This window comes from Nicotiana tomentosiformis, chromosome 5 (genome assembly GCF_000390325.3).
Source record: "Nicotiana tomentosiformis chromosome 5, ASM39032v3, whole genome shotgun sequence".
NCBI classification, from domain to species: domain Eukaryota; kingdom Viridiplantae; phylum Streptophyta; class Magnoliopsida; order Solanales; family Solanaceae; genus Nicotiana; species Nicotiana tomentosiformis.
This window is the reverse complement of record NC_090816.1, coordinates 2,813,464-2,832,920: the sequence shown is the minus strand read 5'-3', so window position 1 is coordinate 2,832,920 and position 19,457 is coordinate 2,813,464. Positions and strand designations below refer to the sequence as shown.

Genomic DNA, 19,457 nt, shown 5'->3' with positions numbered 1-19,457 from the left:
TCAACGAAGTTTTTACGTTTGTACTTTTGAGTACTTTAATTAAGAATATTATCGTGTATGACTTTATGCACTAGCTAGTATTCAAACCGAATCAACCGAAAATACCGAACCGAATAAACCGAAACCGAAAGGAGAAAAACTGAACCATACCGAATTTAATTAGGTACGGTATTGGTATAGCATTTTACGAAATCGAATACCGAGAATACCGAACCGAAATGTCTAAATATCGTACCGTACCGACCGACGAACACCCCTACTTTAGTATATTATGCTGGAATATTTTTCGGATTTTGAATAATATTTTCGTTCAGATTTATCTTTACATAAAAAGTGGCTAAATTTCGATTACTTTTGAAATTGTGATTTCAATTAACATTTGTAAACGTTGGTATTTTTTAATTTCTCCCAAATTTATGTGGTTGTTGAAACTTTTGGTTACTCTCCGGTTGTTGAAATTCTGGCTCTAAACCTTCCAATCCACATTATCTCCTTCCACCAGGTTGTCGAAGATGGTCCCACCAGATTAGAATAATATTTGGAGCTTTAGCATATTCTTTCTCTCTTATTCGATTAAAATAATGTTTGTTGACTGAAGTTGGTGTTTTTTCTTGTTATTTTCATCATTTAGTTTAATAATCCATATCTCACCTACTTTAAACTTCTTTAATGCTTTTTTTTAATCATGTTTAACGTGGAGTTTAAAAAAGAACGGAAAATTTTAGAAAGTGATGATCTTGAATATTATTTGTCTAGTTATAAGACGTTTAAAATTCGTGATCTTAAATATATTATAATATTTATGACTATAAAAACTTGTTAGTAAAGGTAATGGGTTTTTATTTCTAAAACAGACAAAAGAAAATAAGTTTGCATAAATTGAAACAAATAAAGTCGTATTTTTTAGTCTATTGTTCAACGATCCGTCTGATCTAATATCCTTTTAGAGGAAAGGAAATATATATATATATATATATATATATATATATATATATATATATATATATATATATATATATATATATATATATATATATACACACACTGCATTTATATAGTAATCTAAAGCATATCGATCGACAATATATAGCTAAATTGGCTAATTACGAATATTTACTTCATTGTAGACAATTTGAAGTAGTGAGATTGTGAAAAGTTGTTGGGAAAATTCATCACCGGTTGTTTAGATGTGTGCAATCTATTTGTCTTTCTTTTCTTTTTTCTTTTTTTTTTTGTGGTTGTGATTACGAATAAGAAATGTGAATTATATTGTAAGTCAAATAATTTTAGAGAAAATTGAGATTATTAGATAATGAGAATTTGAGAAAACATGTACAAAAAAAACTTCAAAATAAATTTGACCAATTTTAGATGATAGAAATTTTTTGACGTTTTACATCGTGGTAAAAATAATTACTAGATGATGAAAATTCTAAAAAATATTACGTTAAACTGGATTTTCTTTAAATATTACATAATTTTTTGTGAATGGTACAAATGTGTACAAGATGGCTCGAACATCATCGGTATAAACAAGTTCAAATAAAAATATATACAAATCTTATTAGTATAAATTCAAACAACTTATTAAAGTTTAGCTTTAAGCAACTAATTTTACCAAGCCACTACCTTCAATTTTCGCTAGTCTCTTAAATTATTATTTAATAATAATATAATTTATGTATGTTTTGTATGTAACCATATATTCGTTAAGTTTTAAGAACTATTTAGTGTACCGAATATCGAAATTTCTAAAAGTTTATATGATACTATAACAAATATATAAAAAAAATTTAGTCGACAATTCGATTTTTGCCAAATTGTGCACACCCTACAGTAAATAAATATCTGGAGGCCAATCTTGAATTAGGCCTTAGGCCTTAGAATGATTTGGTGTTCCGTAGTTGGTAGCTTCAGGTGCTCTTCTATCCTTTAATTTCTAGTATTTGAGAAGTTCATATGTGTATACTATCATCTCCATAACTATAAAATAATCAACTTTAACATTTTAAATTTTAGAGATACTATAGGATTGCTTAACTTTTGGAATTACTTAGATGCCCCCTTCTTTCGTCCCGTGGCCTTTCATCATACCATTAATCCATTAAAGTATATTGGATTAAGAAATTTTTATTTAACAAAACTCCTACAAATGGAATAATATTTTCCCTATATGTTTTTGGTATATTTGACTTCTAATGATTTTTCTGGTCTACCAGGGCTTAATTGAAATGATGTTACCATTTGCCTTATTGTATGCATTTTGAATGACTAATAATAGCCGATTAAATTATGTATTATTGTTTGTTGTGCATGTAATTTTTTCTTTTATATTTTATTCTTGTTTCTTAGCTTTCCCTATTTTTACCTTTTATGGTATGGTGGTGGTTGACGTTGCAAGAACCGAACTTGTAGCTGCCATTATTTCATCGCTTGTGTATTCTCCGTGGAGCCTCCGTACTAACGATTACAAATATACTAGCCATTCAAATTGCCACTGATGGCGTAGGTACCCAACTAATTAATATATATTTCTAAAGTTATGAGTCTCACTTTTTTTTATTGTCATATAGAGGATCCAAGGATGGTGAATGTGGTTACACAACATCAACCTAATTGCATGGATACTTCGTGGTATTGTTAGCTCGCAACTTGTTGATGTGGAGAGCGGTTTTGGATTTGGCCAGGGTATGATTTGGTGGTCATCAGCGCCGCAGCGGTAGTTGGTGCTACGAGGTGCTCTTCATCTCTATCTATGTTGCGTCACTGAAGCTACTCAACTTCCAAGTGATGAGCAATATTTATTTTGAGGCTTTGATATTCTCTTTTTGTGAATTAGTCTAACAAGACATTGTGGAAAATCAAATATCGTGGGTGCTATTTCTTATCGTTAGTGGTTTGAACAGCTAGTTTTATCAAAGGGTTCTTATGAGTCGTAAACCTCTGCAATTAAGCTTATTTCACGTAGCGTTTGAAGTCCTGCCATCTATTTAGAATAAAACTATTTACCTTACATTTGGCTGCACAAAGAGTGTGTGCCTAATTTCATGTGTTCTATCTATCTAAATGCCAAAGCTCTGTTTTGTACACCAATTTCCTTTAAATAGTAGTTTTCTCCGAGCACCCTCTTCCCCTCATCATGTGCTAAAATAACTGCGAGAATATGACTAACTATATTACCCAGCATGAACAAGTTTTGGAACTAATATTTATGGTGATTTCATGGTTTTACTCCATCTTGAACGTAAATATTTTGCAAGGTTTTACTTTATCTTCCAATACCATTATTATTGCACGTACTGATATTGTGTGATAATCATAGAATCAATTTCACGTCTTGACAACCTCTAGAAACTAGTAAGAAGATTACCAACATGTAAATTATAACTCGCATAAACCCGCTGTCCTGATTACTTGCCAGAACAACTAACACTTAGATATTATTATTAATTTTTAGTAGTCAAAAGTTATTCAAAGTTATTCTTTGATTGCTAATATTAATGTTATTTATCTTTAGTACTCCCTCCATTCCAATTTATGTGAACCTGTTTGATTGGGCACGGAGTTTAAGAAAAAATAAAGACTTTTGGAATTTGTGGTCCTAAACAAGTCAAAAAGGGGCTCAGAGTATTTGTGTGGTTATAAAAGCTTCTCATTAAGGGTAGAATTGTAAGTTTAAGCAAAATTGTTTCCAAATTTAGAAATGAATCATTCTTTTTGAAACAGACCAAAAAAAAATAGGTTCAGGAACGGAGGGAGTAATATCTTTTCATACTAAAAATTATTTTTGAGAAATAATATTTTCCAAGAGTAACATTTTTCGTATGGAAAATAACTTCCATCATATTAAACATATTAATTAATTTGAACCCTATCGCCTCGGCCTATTTAATACCCTAAAATTCCTATTGCAGAATTATCAGTGTGCAAATGGTGGACATGCGTTTCCTACTCACCCGAAACTTTTGATTAAACATAAATAATTACTTAACACTCCAACACAAATATTATTATAATGAGTAGTACTCAACTAGTAATCATGCTACAACCTTTTACCATTTGTCAATAAGAATTGTAACGGACTAATAAGTATTTTTTTTTCCTTAATCAAAGATTTTTTGGTTTGTAGTCGTCTTTATTAGGGAACACTTTACTTCTAATATTAATTTTTCGGCACGAATTAAAATTTAATTTGGGGTAATAGAAATACCAAATAGTCGCTAAAATAATAGCCAAAAATATATATATATAATACTCTGATAAATCAAATATACATATTTTATACTTTTGCTGTACAAATATAAATAATTTTGGTCAAGCGTTAAAAGTGATTGCACCTAACTCCGAGCTGATACAGATAAAATGGTTGGTGAAAGTAGTCAGCGGGTCAATCATACAAAAATCCATTACCTTTCAGTCTACCTACTCCTCCTCAACAACAAAATTCAGTAATTAAAAACAGAATACAACTGGAAATCTCCTTTTGCAAAGAGCCAAAGATTCAAACTTTTAACTCTCAACATACAAATAAACCACACCAAAATACAGACAGAGAGAGAGAGAAACTAAAGAAAGATGGCACAGATTAGCAAGATGACACAAGGGATACAAACCCTTTATCCCAATTCCAATATTCATAAACCCCAAATTCCCACATTTTCACCTTCTCTTTCCTTTGGATTGAAAAATTCAGCAAAATCTATGTGGGTCTTGAACAAAGATTCATTCTTGAAAAAAGATTCAATTTTTAGGATTTCAGCATCACTGGCTACAACACAGAAACCCAATGAGATTGTTCTGCAACCAATTACAGAGATATCTGGCACTGTTAAATTGCCTGGCTCTAAATCCTTATCCAATCGTATTCTCCTTCTTGCTGCCCTCTCTGAGGTAATTAAGTAGCTGCACACACACACACACACACACACACACACACACACACACACACACACACACACACACATATATATATATATATATATATATATATATATATATATATATATATATATATATATGTGTGTGTGTGTGTGTGTGTGTGTGTGTGTGTTGTGGGGGCGGGGTAAGCCAACTTTTAGGGATTGTTTGGTTCACATGTTAGTTATGCCGGAATTATAATGTAGGTATCAATTATGCAATGCTTTGGTTCACATGTTAGTTACGTCGGGATTATAATGCAAGGGTTATTTATGCAATGATTAATAATGAAGGGTTTGTAGATTATAATACATGGATTAATTACTCTAGAAAAGGGCATTTTTGTCTTTACATAGTTTAATCACTTCATTGTTAAAAAATGTGTTGTTATGCCACAATTTATCCTGCATAAAGACAATACATAATTCGCGCATGATTTAATACTGCCAACCAAACGCTGCATAACATTTGGTGCATAGTTATGCGGCGACTATTTTTTTTTCTTATGCGACCAACCAAACACTATATTATCTTATGCAGATTTTTTATAATTGGATTATTATCCCTATAACCAAACGATCCCATTTGTTGAATAGCGCAATTACAATATTAGAATGACTGTGTATGCGAACAACCTATACGGCCAATATGTGGTCGAAATGATATGCTTTGCCTGCTTACAATGAAAAGAGGAAAAAAAGAAAAGAAAAAAGAATATTTTGCACCCATGATTGAAGTTTGTCATTGTTTATCATTTAGCACTTAGCATGCAAATGTTCAAACTTTTGCATACACAATTTGCTTATGGGACAGAAATGTGTTCTTAGCAACACCTTAGTCGAAGTATAAGGTGCCCTTACCAACTATGGTTATCTCTTCCAAAGCTGAAGATGGCTTGAACTACGTATATTGCATAATAGCTCTGAACCATGATCAACTTTGTGAACTTCTCTAAGCTGTGAAAGTTCACATTTTTCATTCTTTTGCATAAGATATCATTTCATTGAGGTTTCATTTGCTCTTTAACTTGAAGCTATGTCTTTTGACTTTATTGTTTGCGCTATATATTTGAACTACTTTTGTGGCCGTTAAAAGTGACTGGCCTTTGAATTTCAGGGAACAACTGTTGTTGACAATTTACTTAGTAGTGATGATATTCATTACATGCTTGGTGCGTTGAAAACACTTGGACTGAATGTAGAAGAAGACAGCGCAAACCAACGAGCAACTGTTGAAGGTTCTGGTGGGCTATTCCCTGTTGGTAAAGAGTCCAAGGAAGAAATTCAACTTTTTCTTGGAAATGCAGGAACTGCAATGCGGCCACTAACAGCAGCCGTTGTTGTAGCTGGCGGAAATTCAAGGTCTAATAGCTTCTCTCTTCATACCAATTTATTCTTTTAGGTTTCAGTTAAAGCATTTCAATGAAATGGAGCCAAATAGAGCAGAATGATTAGAGCGGAATGGTTACCACATTACTAACTTAAATTTATCATTCTCATATTATAGGTATGTACTTGATGGAGTTCCTCGAATGAGAGAGAGACCAATTGGTGATTTGGTTGATGGTCTTAAGCAACTTGGTGCAGAGGTTGATTGTTTCCTTGGTACGAAATGTCCTCCTGTTCGAATTGTCAGCAAGGGAGGTCTTCCCGGAGGGAAGGTGAGGATTACAAATTCTACTATGCCGTATCCATAATGTTAAGAAATCTTATCTTAAGCTGAAGCAGAGAAGTCTTTGCTGATAAAGTTAAGTTACTCTATGTCTGGAAGAAATTGAACTCCAAAGCCAAACACTAAATTCCTTAACAGTAATAAGTTGAATGACTACAAAGTTGTATCAAGCTCAAACACATATAGCTAGCTGTTTTTATAAGAAACAGGACTCGGGAACTACATTTCCAAACAAATCAGGAATCACAGTTCTTGTCGATGAAGAAGCTATTTAAAAGGAAATAAAAGAGTTCTCCCTCATTGCGGAATTAGCTTTTCTAATTTCTATTTATAGTTATGAGAAAATTTTGCCCAATTTTTTAGAAGAGGAACTTATTCCCTTCACTCTTCTTACTTATTCTAATATTAAATAGTTGATATGGAGACTTCTTTATAATAAAGAAGATTCAAAGAGTTCAAAAGTTACCTGTATCTCGAACCCGGGCTTTGGTTTAGTGGTAAGAGCGCAACACGTGATGTGTGGAATAGGCGCACATCACGGGTTTGAACCCTACCGGAGACAAAGTCTGGTATTTAAGTTGAGAATGGTACCGGGGCGGGCATATCCACCGAGTTTCGACCCGTACCACTGGCCTTCAAGGATTTTTTAATTATCAAAAAAACAAAAGTTACCTCTATCTCCCTTATATATTGCTTTAATTTAAAAATTATAAAACTTCAACCTTTACGATTTAAGATATGTTCTAATAAAAGAAAACAGTTAAATTTAATGGATGGAGTATCAGGCTAGTCCTAAACCAATGAGGATACTAATAATAAAACTTACCTAAAACAAGAAACTAAGAACCCTAAGGATTACTATACGTAGGACTTATAACATTACTTAATGAACAGTAATGTTGCTATTACACTGTTCTGTAAACGGTCTCTTTTGCCTGCCTTTTCCTTGTTTCGAAGCATAGAATACCATTATCATTCAGAAATTCTTGCTTTAGTTATTCTTTCTTGACTATCTTTTAGGTGAAGCTCTCTGGATCCATTAGCAGCCAATACTTGACTGCTCTCCTTATGGCTGCTCCACTGGCTTTAGGAGATGTGGAGATTGAAATCATTGACAAACTAATTTCCGTACCTTATGTCGAAATGACATTGAAGTTGATGGAGCGATTTGGTATTTCTGTGGAGCACAGTAGTAGCTGGGACAGGTTTGTTGTCCGAGGAGGTCAGAAATACAAGTAAGTCTGTTTTCAAATCATTTTAATGGCTTGAGAAGTTTATTACCAAAACTATTGAAGTAAATATTGATGTAATATTAGGTCTCCTGGAAAAGCTTATGTAGAAGGCGATGCTTCAAGTGCTAGCTACTTCTTGGCTGGAGCGGCCGTCACAGGTGGAACTATCACTGTTGAAGGTTGTGGGACAAGCAGTTTACAGGTATTGCTCTGGCCGTTTGAGCCAGGGGAGGGGTTTGCATGTTGAACTTATCTGTTATCTTTCTGTGTTGACTTTGTGGAAGCATCCTAATATGTACCCACATTTGGCCCCTGAGTTTGGTTTAGTGGTAAGAGCGCAACCCCGTAGGTGAATTAGATGCACATCGCGGGTTCGAATGCTACCACAGACAAGTCTTGTATTTAAGTGGAGAAGGATAGAGGGGTGGGCCCATTATCCATAGAGTTTTGAACTATGCGCTACTAGCCCTCGGGGATTTCTCGATTATCAGATAAAGAAAAAAAGTACCCACGTCTAGCATATGTACACGTTTGGGTTTTGTTAGGTATTAAAGCATCGTGGATGATACATTCTTAATTCTTTACAGTAGCACCCAAGTTGATGAATGCATTGAGATGACTTTCAATGTCATGGTTAAAGTTTCTCATTTGTGTTTTTATGTTTGCCTTTGTGAAGGGGGATGTCAAATTTGCTGAGGTTCTTGAGAAAATGGGAGCAGAAGTTACATGGACAGAGAACAGCGTCACAGTCAAAGGACCGCAGAAGAATTCTTCTGGAATGAAGCATTTGCATGCCATTGATGTGAACATGAATAAAATGCCTGATGTTGCCATGACACTTGCTGTAGTTGCGCTTTTTGCTGATGGTCCCACTGCTATAAGAGACGGTTTGTTTTTTGGAGACCATTCAAAACTTTCTCTTTATCTATAGCATAATTAACTTGCCGAGTGGGACCAGATCCATTATGCTGCTATATCCAAAATCTTGAGAGGATTTCCCACATAATTGCATACAAAATATATGCTTTTAGTGACTACTAGTCCAATATACGCTTCTGGTTAGATACGATCTAAGAAACTGAAAGTTGATTTATAATTCTACGTGTTCAACAAGCTTTAACAAGTATACTAAAGTTAAAGACTTCTATGGGCTGACTATGAAGATCTTTATAGTGCAAATAGGTATGTGTTACTCGTTTCTAGCATAATACTCTTATTTGAGCAGAGTATTATGTTGAAAGGTTGTGTTCTTTCTCTTTTTTCCTGTTCTTTTGTTCTTTCTTTATTGTGCTAATTTAAAAATTCCTCTTTTCTGTTATCAGTTGCTAGCTGGAGAGTCAAGGAAACTGAGCGCATGATCGCCATATGCACAGAACTTAGGAAGGTAAAGTCGTTATTGGTTTTGGACACATTTGCATCTCCCAAGCCTTAGTGTAATGATGAAGAAGTTGTCCGTTGTTCTTTCTTTCCTTATTCTTTCCTTTTTGCATGAATACTACAGTTGGGAGCAACTGTTGAAGAAGGACCAGACTACTGCATAATCACCCCGCCTGAAAACTTAAATGTGACCGAAATTGATACATACGACGATCACAGAATGGCCATGGCTTTTTCTCTTGCTGCTTGTGCAGATGTTCCAGTCACCATCAACGACCCCGGGTGCACGAGGAAAACTTTCCCGAACTACTTTGATGTCCTACAGCAGTACTCCAAGCATTGAAACCGCTTCACTATGTTGTAGAGTGTAAGTAAGAACAGGTAAAAGAATTTAGTTCTTGTACAAGACATGCTATAACTGGTATCTGAACCACTCTGGTGTCGACTTTAGGAGGGCATCGATCCAAGGCTTCGAACTCTTTAATTATTTGTCAAGTGATGATGTTCAATATTTTTGTTGAATGTGAGCTTCTTGTTTTTGAAGGAATGTACACTAAATAGAGTTAAGGATAACTAGTATTGGAGCAGTGTAAGGAGTACTATTTTGAACATGGGTGATTCAGTTGCTCTTTGAGAGTTATTTTTCCATGTTACTAATCAATTCTATTGCATAATATTGGTATGAGAGTTTAAACGGAATAACATGGTCAATGATGATTTATATAGCCGACTTCACCTTGTTTGAAATTGATACGTAGTTGTTGTTGTTGTATTGATCAAATATATTAAGAAGCGCTTTACAGTAAATTCCTTCAATTCCAAGCTGCAGGAAAAGTGACTATGAAGTAAATTTTTCTCTACTTAATTTCTTTTAAACTATATATATATATATATATATTTATTTATTTTTTATTTATTTTTTTGTTAACTGGATAAGGGCAAGTCTATGCACTTCAATTGATACGCATCTGTTTGCGCACGTGTGCAGTGTAGATAATTTGTCATATAATTTAAAAAGTAAAAGAACCAGATCCTAAAAAGATTTCACAATATACTAACAAATCAATAATTATCATCACAACTAGAATCTATAATTCAGCTTCACGTTATGAATACATAAAAGTTCTTTTTGCCTTCAACATCACTCCTTTTAACTTTTTAGTTAGAATTTAGAAAGGGTGTGTAATTGAAGGAACATGCACTTTGTTGGCAATTTTTTTACATGTATTTAATTTGTAATTTTCTAATAGCTTTATTGGATATTAAGCTATTAGAGCTCTTTCTTGTTTCGGTTCAAAAGAGGTTGCGTACATGTTGCACTAATGGATTGAATAACTTTTTTTATTATCGAGAATCGAAACATAGCATTGAGGTTGCATTAATCGAGGATACACGACGGAATGAATTGTTCTATTCCAAACTTCACCTTTAAAAAGCGTAAATTTTTTTCAAAAACTTTCTTGAATCACATGCTTTTCTCCTCGTAAGACTAAAAGAAATGAATAAATATGAAATTTTAAAAAAAAATCAAATCGCACCATGAGCAATTTCTTGTTTCAGTTCAAAAGAGGATACATGCCATCGGTGGCACTAGTGGATTGAATAATTTTTTCTTTATTGCTAACAAAGTGCATGTGTTATATTCTAGGTTAAATAATACAAGTTTTTGAATCTAAAATCTTTATTGCCAATAAAGTGCATGTGTGCTAGGTCAACTTACTGGGTTCAAAAATAGTTATCTTATTATACGGTTTTTTTTCACTTTTAGTTCGCGCCAGAAACTATTTACATTCGATAACTGAAAAAAATGTATAAAATTTATATAATTTTTGTATGTATATATATATATACAAAAAATATACATTTTTCGGCTGTTATTTTGAGAGCGGGTATACAGTGTCATTTTTTCTTATTATATCTATATACATTTTAACTTTTTTTTATGTACATATACATATACATAATTTGAGTCGGAAGCAATATATTTAATTCATAAAACTCCAAATTTGCTCTTGAAAAGGAGGGTCATTTGCCTTGCTTTCAAGTTTGTTTGGCGTATTACCTCAAACTAATATGTGACTCTCACGTGACTCTGTCCCCGAATCGAAAACAAAGGCACGGCTGAGATATGGAGAGAAAACAAATGGATTTTTTTCATTCTTTTTTTAAAAAAATATTTTTTAGGTAAGTGATTTTCCACTTATTTTTAAGTGATTGGTTGGCTAATGAAAATTATTTTGGACAAATGATTTTTTTTTTTTTTTTTTTTTTGAGAATGATTTAGATACGTGATTTTCCACTTATTTTTAGGTGATGCTTAATGAAAATTATTTTGGACAAATTTTTTAATTTCTTTATTCTTTATGGTCTTTGGGGAGTGAACAAAAGCAATGTGGCAGGAGATGTAAATTTCAAATATTTGACAAATAATATTATCCTCACCAATGGGTACACCAAGCATTTTATAATGTAAAGCAAATTTTTTTGTCACTCGTTTATTCGTCTCTTTTCTTTTCAATAAATAAGATAGTGAAACGACTTTTTTTCTTTTTATTAAACAATTGATATCTCTTGTTTCTCCAATTTAAAGTTGCATAAGTAACTTCTATTCATGGTTATCAATTAAAAAGGCTAACTATTTCCTGTCAAAGAAGAAAAATAACGGTAGTTTATAAATTTTTAAGGGTGTTTTTATTCTGATTTTATCTTTACATGAAAAAATGACTAAATTTTAATTATTTTTGAAACTGTAGCTATTTTTTAATTACCAGTTGTAAATCTGTCTATTTCTGATTTTCCCCCTATTTTTACCTGTAAAACACACACTTCTAATTTATAATTAGCACGCGTTAATGATTCTTAAAAACTATTGTAAGGTTCTTCTTTTAAAAGATTATAGTTATGATTTGATGTACAAAGTATAAGAAATAAGCCATTCTTTGTATCCTCTCATAAATGGAAAGAGGAAAACCATAATGATAACGTATTTAGAGCATTATACCAACATGGCACTTATGTTTCCCAAAGTATTAGAGCCATATTAGACTACGGAATGAACTTAAATTAGATAAAGAAAGAAGAAAAAATCATCATTTGTACTTGTTTTATTTTTTTGGACTTTTAAAAGACATAATATATTAAATAAGAAATGGAATTATGTGAAAAAGAAAGCATTCTTAAGCTATATTTGCAAGAAGATCATGCGACGTTAACACTTACATTTTGCCTTATCTACTCATCTTTTTTCTTAAATGGTAATTAAGCTACTCTTTTTTCCATCATAATTAAGCTATTCTTCATTTCCTTTTTATACAATAAAGATAAGTACAGAGAAGTGAGATTTGCCGTAAACACCAAGTATGAATAAATTCGATGTTAATATCACTTTAATAAGTACATGATGTGTTCTTACATAGAGTACTATTACCTAACTCAAGTTAGTTATTTACATTTCTCACAATTTTTTTACGACTTACCATAATCGATCAATATATTTTGATATAAATACTAAATGTAAGTAACACACGAGGCGTAAGAAGGGTTAATTGGATTATGAAATTTGAACAAATAAAGGTGAAAAGATAAAACAAAATAGCATACCTTAAATATAGGATCATTGCATCACACTATCATCAAAGAATTTGAAATTAGAGAGGATATTTAAAATTATCAAATTCCTATAAATCTTTTCCACCAACCAATGAAAATGTAAATTAGTAGCCCTTCATAATTTGCCCCAAAATCTCGTCCACTCCATCTCCAACAAACAATCCACATTTTACTCACACTTCAAAAACACCAAAACCTCAGTTTCCTTACCCAATCAAGAATCTCCCCTCATATTTAAAGTAAACAAATTCTGAAAATAAAGGTCCCATTTTGAGGTTTTTTTTTCACCAATCAATGTAATAATCTCCCTCCTCCCATCTCCCAACTCTTTCTCCTCCAAGAAATTCCCCATCCCCAACCCCCCACCCAAAAAAAAAAAAAAAAACCCACCCCCTCAAATCAAGTTATTTGTAAAATCTAAAAAAATATACTCTTGACAACTTGTTTGGACTACTGTTATGTATCGTATCGTATAATATTGTATTGTATTATATTGTATTGTATTGTATTGTATCGTTTTGATATATACAATGTTTGGTTAGATTGTATTGGTTGTCGTCATTTCATGATATCATGCGCCAACAATATGAAGGGACGGGGTAATATTATTATATAAAAAGGTAGGGTAAAGGATAAAATATGATTATTTAATAATAAAAAGGGGCAAGATGAGAGAAAAAAATAACAAAACGACGCGACCACACCAAATCGGTCGTTTCATGAAGTGGCACTTTTCGTCATTACATAACAACGGGTTTAAACGATACGATACAATAAAATTTAAGGAACAATCACAACAAACATTGTGTTTGAAGTAAGAATACGATACGATACAACTAGTAACAACCATCCAAACAAGTTGTTAGGGTCATTTGGTTGGGAAACAAGTTATCTCAGAATTAATTATTTCAGGATTAATTATTCCAAAATTGTTATCCCGCCTTTCCATATGGGTAAATGTAAAATTATAATTTCGGGACTGCAATTTTATCCTAACCAAAAGCAGTATAAACTCACTTTAAATTTGTTTCCTGTATTAATTATCCTAGTACGAAACGAGCCTTAGCTTTCATTGATAAAACTCTCCGATCAAAAGCTTAATACAAAAGGTTAATCCATTTCATTAATTTACAGTTCTGTTTGACTTTGTTCCTGATTCCCCACCTCCACCCCCACCCCTATTAGTCCACTTCAAATCTTCATTATTGCCTTTTTAAATTCTTCAAACCTCATTCTTCTCCCTCCCTCAGATCTCTCTCTCTAATCATCATTTCTTAAACAAATCATCAATCTTTCTTCTTTACAAATCAAAACCAAAAAAAAAAAAAACACAAAAAAAAAAACACGATCTTTGAACCAAAACCAGATAGATTCTCATAAATAAAGCAGCTAAAAGTTCAATACTAGCCACCCCTTTTTCTTTTTCCTATCCCATTTACATTATCAAGAATCAATCATTCATTGGGGCAAAAAAGAAGGAAAATTTCTCAAACCTAACCCTAAGCTTTTCTCAAGAAAAAAATCAGAACTTTACTGATTTTCATTTGAAAATAAGAGATTCCTAATCTGGGTATTGCTCTAATCTCCAAGATTTTGCCTAAAATAATGTCCCAAATGAAGCACATTGATAATATTCCATCAACCCCAGGAAAATACAAGATTGAAAAATCCCCTTATAATAGGCTTAGGCTACAATTTTCTTTAACCAAGATTATTTTTTGGGCACTTGTTTTTGTGGGGTTAATCTTTGTATTCTTTTACAGATCACCAAATTCTGTATCAAATGTTTCTTCAGATCTCTCAAGGAGATCTCTTAGAACCAGCTCTTATGGTGGTCCAGTGTGGGAAAAAAAGATTAAATCTTCAGCAAAAATCAGGTCAAAAAATGGTATTTGTGTTTTGGTAACTGGTGCTGCTGGTTTTGTAGGAACACATGTTTCAGCTGCCTTAAAACGTCGTGGAGATGGCGTAGTAGGTTTGGATAATTTTAATGATTATTATGATCCCTCGCTCAAAAGAGCGAGGCAGGAGCTATTAGAACGCACCGGTGTGTACATTGTTGAGGGCGATATCAATGATGTCGCCCTCTTAAAGAAACTTTTTGACATTGTTGCATTTACTCATGTTATGCATTTAGCTGCACAAGCGGGCGTGAGGTACGCCATGGAAAATCCGGGATCATATGTGCATAGTAATATTGCTGGTCTTGTTAATGTTCTTGAGGTTTGCAAAAGTGTCAATCCTCAACCTGCCATTGTGTGGGCGTCGTCTAGTTCTGTATATGGATTGAATACTAAGGTACCCTTTTCAGAGAGGGATAGAACAGACCAACCTGCTAGTTTATATGCTGCTACTAAAAAAGCTGGTGAGGAAATTGCTCATACCTATAATCATATCTATGGGCTATCGATAACTGGATTGAGATTTTTCACGGTTTATGGACCGTGGGGACGGCCAGATATGGCTTACTTCTTTTTCACAAGGGATATATTGAAAGGAAAATCAATTCCAATCTTTGAGGCGGCTAATCATGGCACGGTCGCGAGAGATTTTACCTACATTGATGACATAGTGAAGGGTTGTTTGGGGGCATTAGACACTGCTAAAAAGAGCACGGGAAGTGGTGGGAAAAAGAAAGGTCCTGCTCAATTGAGGGTGTTCAATTTAGGCAATACTTCCCCTGTCCCGGTTTCTGATCTTGTTAGCATTTTGGAGAAGTTGTTGAAGGTAAAGGCTAAGAGATTGGTTATGAAGTTGCCAAGGAATGGTGATGTGCAATTTACTCATGCGAATATAAGCTCGGCTCACAAAGAGCTCGGTTATAAGCCTACCACAGATTTACAGACAGGATTGAAGAAATTTGTTCGATGGTACTTAAGTTACTATGGCAATGGAAAGAAAAGTGTGCAGTGATACAATTCGATTCAGTTGTGTGGTAGGACAATTAATTCTTGTTCACTTTGATTCTTATGATTATTTTGACTCATCTCCTGCTTGTTGTGCCCCCATTTTCTTGTTTTTTTTCATATCTTAATGATACTATATAAGGGGCACATCCTATCTCACGATGAAGAATTTGTGGTGGATGGACGGTGTTTGCTGCGCTAGTTGATATGTATCAAACACAACCTGAAACCAACTGTTTTTTATTTTACACCTTTTAAGTGTAATTGTATTAGTTTCATAATTGTAGAATTCATGATAGATAGATCTGCTGCTGATTGATGGACAGTGGACATGTATCATCTTTATATTAAATTCTAATAAAAGTAGCACACGATAGTTCCATATTTGAGTTCGTTGTGTTGTGTATATCTTTAAAACTGAATATTCTTGTTTATCAATATGATATCTTCTTCTACCTAGAAATTTTGGTTAATCCTGTTATGCATTTTTACCTATGTTGCTAATCCTTTCTGTTATTTGCTTCTCTGTGATCATTCCTCGTACATAATCTGCACCTCATGATTTACTATCAACACTCTACTATTAGGGTCATTGTGACAGATTGTTGCTTTCTTCCTTAATCTAAGTTGTGTGGAATTTTGAAAGAGAGGGCGGGGGACACAATGAATCATTTGAAGTTGCAACATAGTATAGTTTAACCTTTCTATAACACCATCGTTTATTCCAGATACTTTTTGGCTGCTATAGCCTATAGCGAACTGATGTTATTGAGAACATATAGGGGACGGCTCAAGATGATATCAAGACCTTGAATGACCAGGGGGTTTGTGGATTAAATGAAAACTGTGACTTTTAGATCATGGGCTTCTCTTGTTGGAGTTACCGCTTTTGCCCATGGCTGTTTAATATTACTTTGTGGAGACGTTAAACTCGATATCTTGATATTATAATTTTGCCTCTGAAACAGTGCAATTAAGTAGCTGAGAGAAGTATACTTACTCTTTTTTCAAAAAAAAAAAAGTAGCTGAGAGAAGCAAATAAGATTTGAAAAAAAGTGAAAGGTTACATGCTTACTGGTGATGATCCTGAAAACTGTCAAAAGGAAAGATTCAAATAAAGGCAGCTGGAGTTTTATGCATGTCCTTTAAGGGCAGTCTTGAGTTTTCTCAGCAAAAATAGTGAAGGAATTCCTCTGTATAGGTTGTTCATTGGAGTCTGTTGAATGGTTTTCCTCAGATTTCATTTTTTGTAGTGGTCTTTATGACATTTGGAAAATGCTCATAGGCATTTTGGAATTTGTGGATATGAAAATTGTTTGTGCAGATTACACCTTATGAATGCTCCAGTTAAAATCAGTACTCCACACTAGGTCTAAGTGTCCAACCATGTAACTTCAAGATATATCAACAACAACAACAAAAACCCAGTATAATCCCACTAGTGGGGTCTGGGGAGGGTAGTTTGTACGCAGACCTTACCCCTACCCTAGGGTAGAGACGTTGTTTCCGATAGACTCTAGGCTCCCTCCCTCGAAGAATTCCTCACCTTGCTCTTGGGGTGACTCGAACTCATAACCTCTTGGTTCGAAGTGGAGGGTGCTCACCACTAGAGCAACCCACTCTTGTCAACTTCAAGATATATCATATGTTGTAAATCCATCTTTGAGTTTGAGTTGGAGTAAGTTATTAACACATGGATGGTTGCTACATAGCCCAAAAAAAGATGATTATTTTGAGGTCTCTTGTTTAAATCCCAGCGGAGGCAAAAACACTAGATGATTTCTTCCCGTCCTAGCCTTGGTGGAGTTACTCGATACCTATGCTGGTGGAAGGCGATAGGTACCCGTGGAATTAGTCGAGATGCGCGCAAGCTATCCGGACATTCACGGTAATAAAACATCTGATTATTTTGGAGGCAGTGTGCAATAAGCCATGCCCTATAAAAAGTCCCTTTGCCATATGATCCCCCTGATCACTTGACAGTTAGGAGTTAAATAGTACAATTTCTCATCTTATCAGCCCTTCATAGAGTTGCTAAGTTAGCTACATGTGAATGATTGAGTTACTTTGGCTATATAATTAGCACAGTAACTGTCTATATACATAAAATATAATTGCTTATGGCAGTTCTCTTACAATTAAAAGTATTGTCTTGTTCTTCATTTTGTATCACTGTTTGTTTGTCGAGCATAGCAACATTCATCAAGTTATTTTAGAAGAGTTTGACTTCTATACGTTGATAGAACATTTTTCACTGTCAAATCACCTAAAAGACAAACACAGGTAACCATCCATTAAAAAGTAAGAGTAGTAACCTGAAAAATAGGTTAGCTAGCTGCTACAATATGTTTAAATAAACTAAGGGGTCGTTTGGTACGCGGACTAAATTATTTCGGAATTATAATCCTGGGATTAATCTCAGGACTAATTTATATCAAATGAGAGATGAGATAAAATAATCCCACATTTGATGGGATAAGATGTGATATCCTGGATTAAGTCTGGAATTAAATTTATACCGCTAACCAAACATAGTATAAATTTAATCCTACATCTTATCCCACCTTATACCTCATACCAAATGACCAGTAATAGTATAATTTTTTTACACCGTCAATGTGTTTAGTTAAATGATTTTCTCCTCTATTTCTGAATTTTGTCCTTCTTGATTTATTTCCACCATTATTGGTGTGCCTTCTTTTTCTTTCGGTTGATCATCCTTTTCTAGCGATGCATCATCTAATGTCTCATCTTTTTGTTGATTCAGTGATCTCTCATATGTCACCAATTCCCCTTGTAAATCTTCTGAAAGTGCTAAGATCTTTGGTAGCTTTAAAAATAACTTTTTTGTTGTTAAACTTTAAACTGAGAGACTGCAATATTTTTTCAACAATTTTAACATATTCCAATACTTCTCCATTGGTTCTTAAACCATTGACTATATCTTCAATTCTTATAAAAAAATCTTTGACCGACTCTGTTGGTCTCATATAAGCCAACTCAAATTTATTCCTAAACTCTTGCAGTCTCTCCTTTATGTCAGCAACTTTTCGATACGACTTCACCAAGATTGTCCAAGCCTCCTTTGATGACTTTGCATACAAATATTTTTGGTTGAATACATACGGAGACATTTAAAGTTAGCACGATTTTTTATTTAGACACCCGAACTTACGGGTGTTCCTAGTGAGCACGTACATTACATAACTTTGTTCCAATTAAGCACTTCTTGTTGAGTTGGCACATAGAGTGAGTTTCACCCAATATAGGCGCGTGAAAAGCCCAAAAAACAGATTTTTTCTTTTTTTTTTCCTTCTTCTTTCTCTCCACCACCATTGCCTCCTCCACTTTCACCATTGTTGTGCCTCCACCATTGATTTAGCTCGAAAGTTTGAACCAACAATCGTCCCTATTGATTAAAATTGAAATGAGTCCGAGTTCTTCATTTCAAATCGAAACACCATTAATGGGGTCTTTAAAAAGCTTGAAGGTTTAAAATGGGTTACTTGATTTGATGAAAGTTTGAGAAATTAATGTTGGGGTTGTCTTCGGGTCATCGTGGAGAATCTTTAGCTGAAATTATAACAAATTTGGATGAGTTTCTCTTAAAATTTTGAACTAAAATCGTAGTTGGAACAAGGACATACATGAAGATGGTGAAGAACACTGATTTCCAAAACACCAATATCTCATTTTTTTTTTAAAATGTGTTCTTTCCTGATTGGGTGTAAATTAAGTTTTTCTT

At 33.7% G+C, this 19,457-nt stretch overlaps 2 protein-coding genes across 2 annotated transcripts; both read left to right on the top strand.

Annotated features, from left to right (window-relative positions):
* Nucleotides 1-4,394: 4,394 nt before the first annotated feature.
* On the top strand, nt 4,395-9,871 carry LOC104092675 (3-phosphoshikimate 1-carboxyvinyltransferase 2). Its single transcript, XM_009598330.4, has 8 exons — nt 4,395-4,890; nt 6,034-6,278; nt 6,424-6,577; nt 7,609-7,823; nt 7,905-8,022; nt 8,497-8,707; nt 9,143-9,204; nt 9,322-9,871. Exons 1-8 carry the CDS (start codon nt 4,576-4,578, stop codon nt 9,538-9,540), a joined length of 1,539 nt encoding a protein of 512 aa, XP_009596625.1. The 5' UTR covers nt 4,395-4,575; the 3' UTR covers nt 9,541-9,871.
* A 3,739-nt stretch (nt 9,872-13,610) lies between these two features.
* Nucleotides 13,611-16,101, top strand: LOC104092674 (UDP-glucuronate 4-epimerase 3). Its single transcript, XM_009598329.4, has one exon. The coding sequence runs from the start codon at nt 14,412-14,414 to the stop codon at nt 15,717-15,719; it is 1,308 nt and encodes a 435-aa protein (XP_009596624.1). The 5' UTR covers nt 13,611-14,411; the 3' UTR covers nt 15,720-16,101.
* Nucleotides 16,102-19,457: the final 3,356 nt, after the last annotated feature.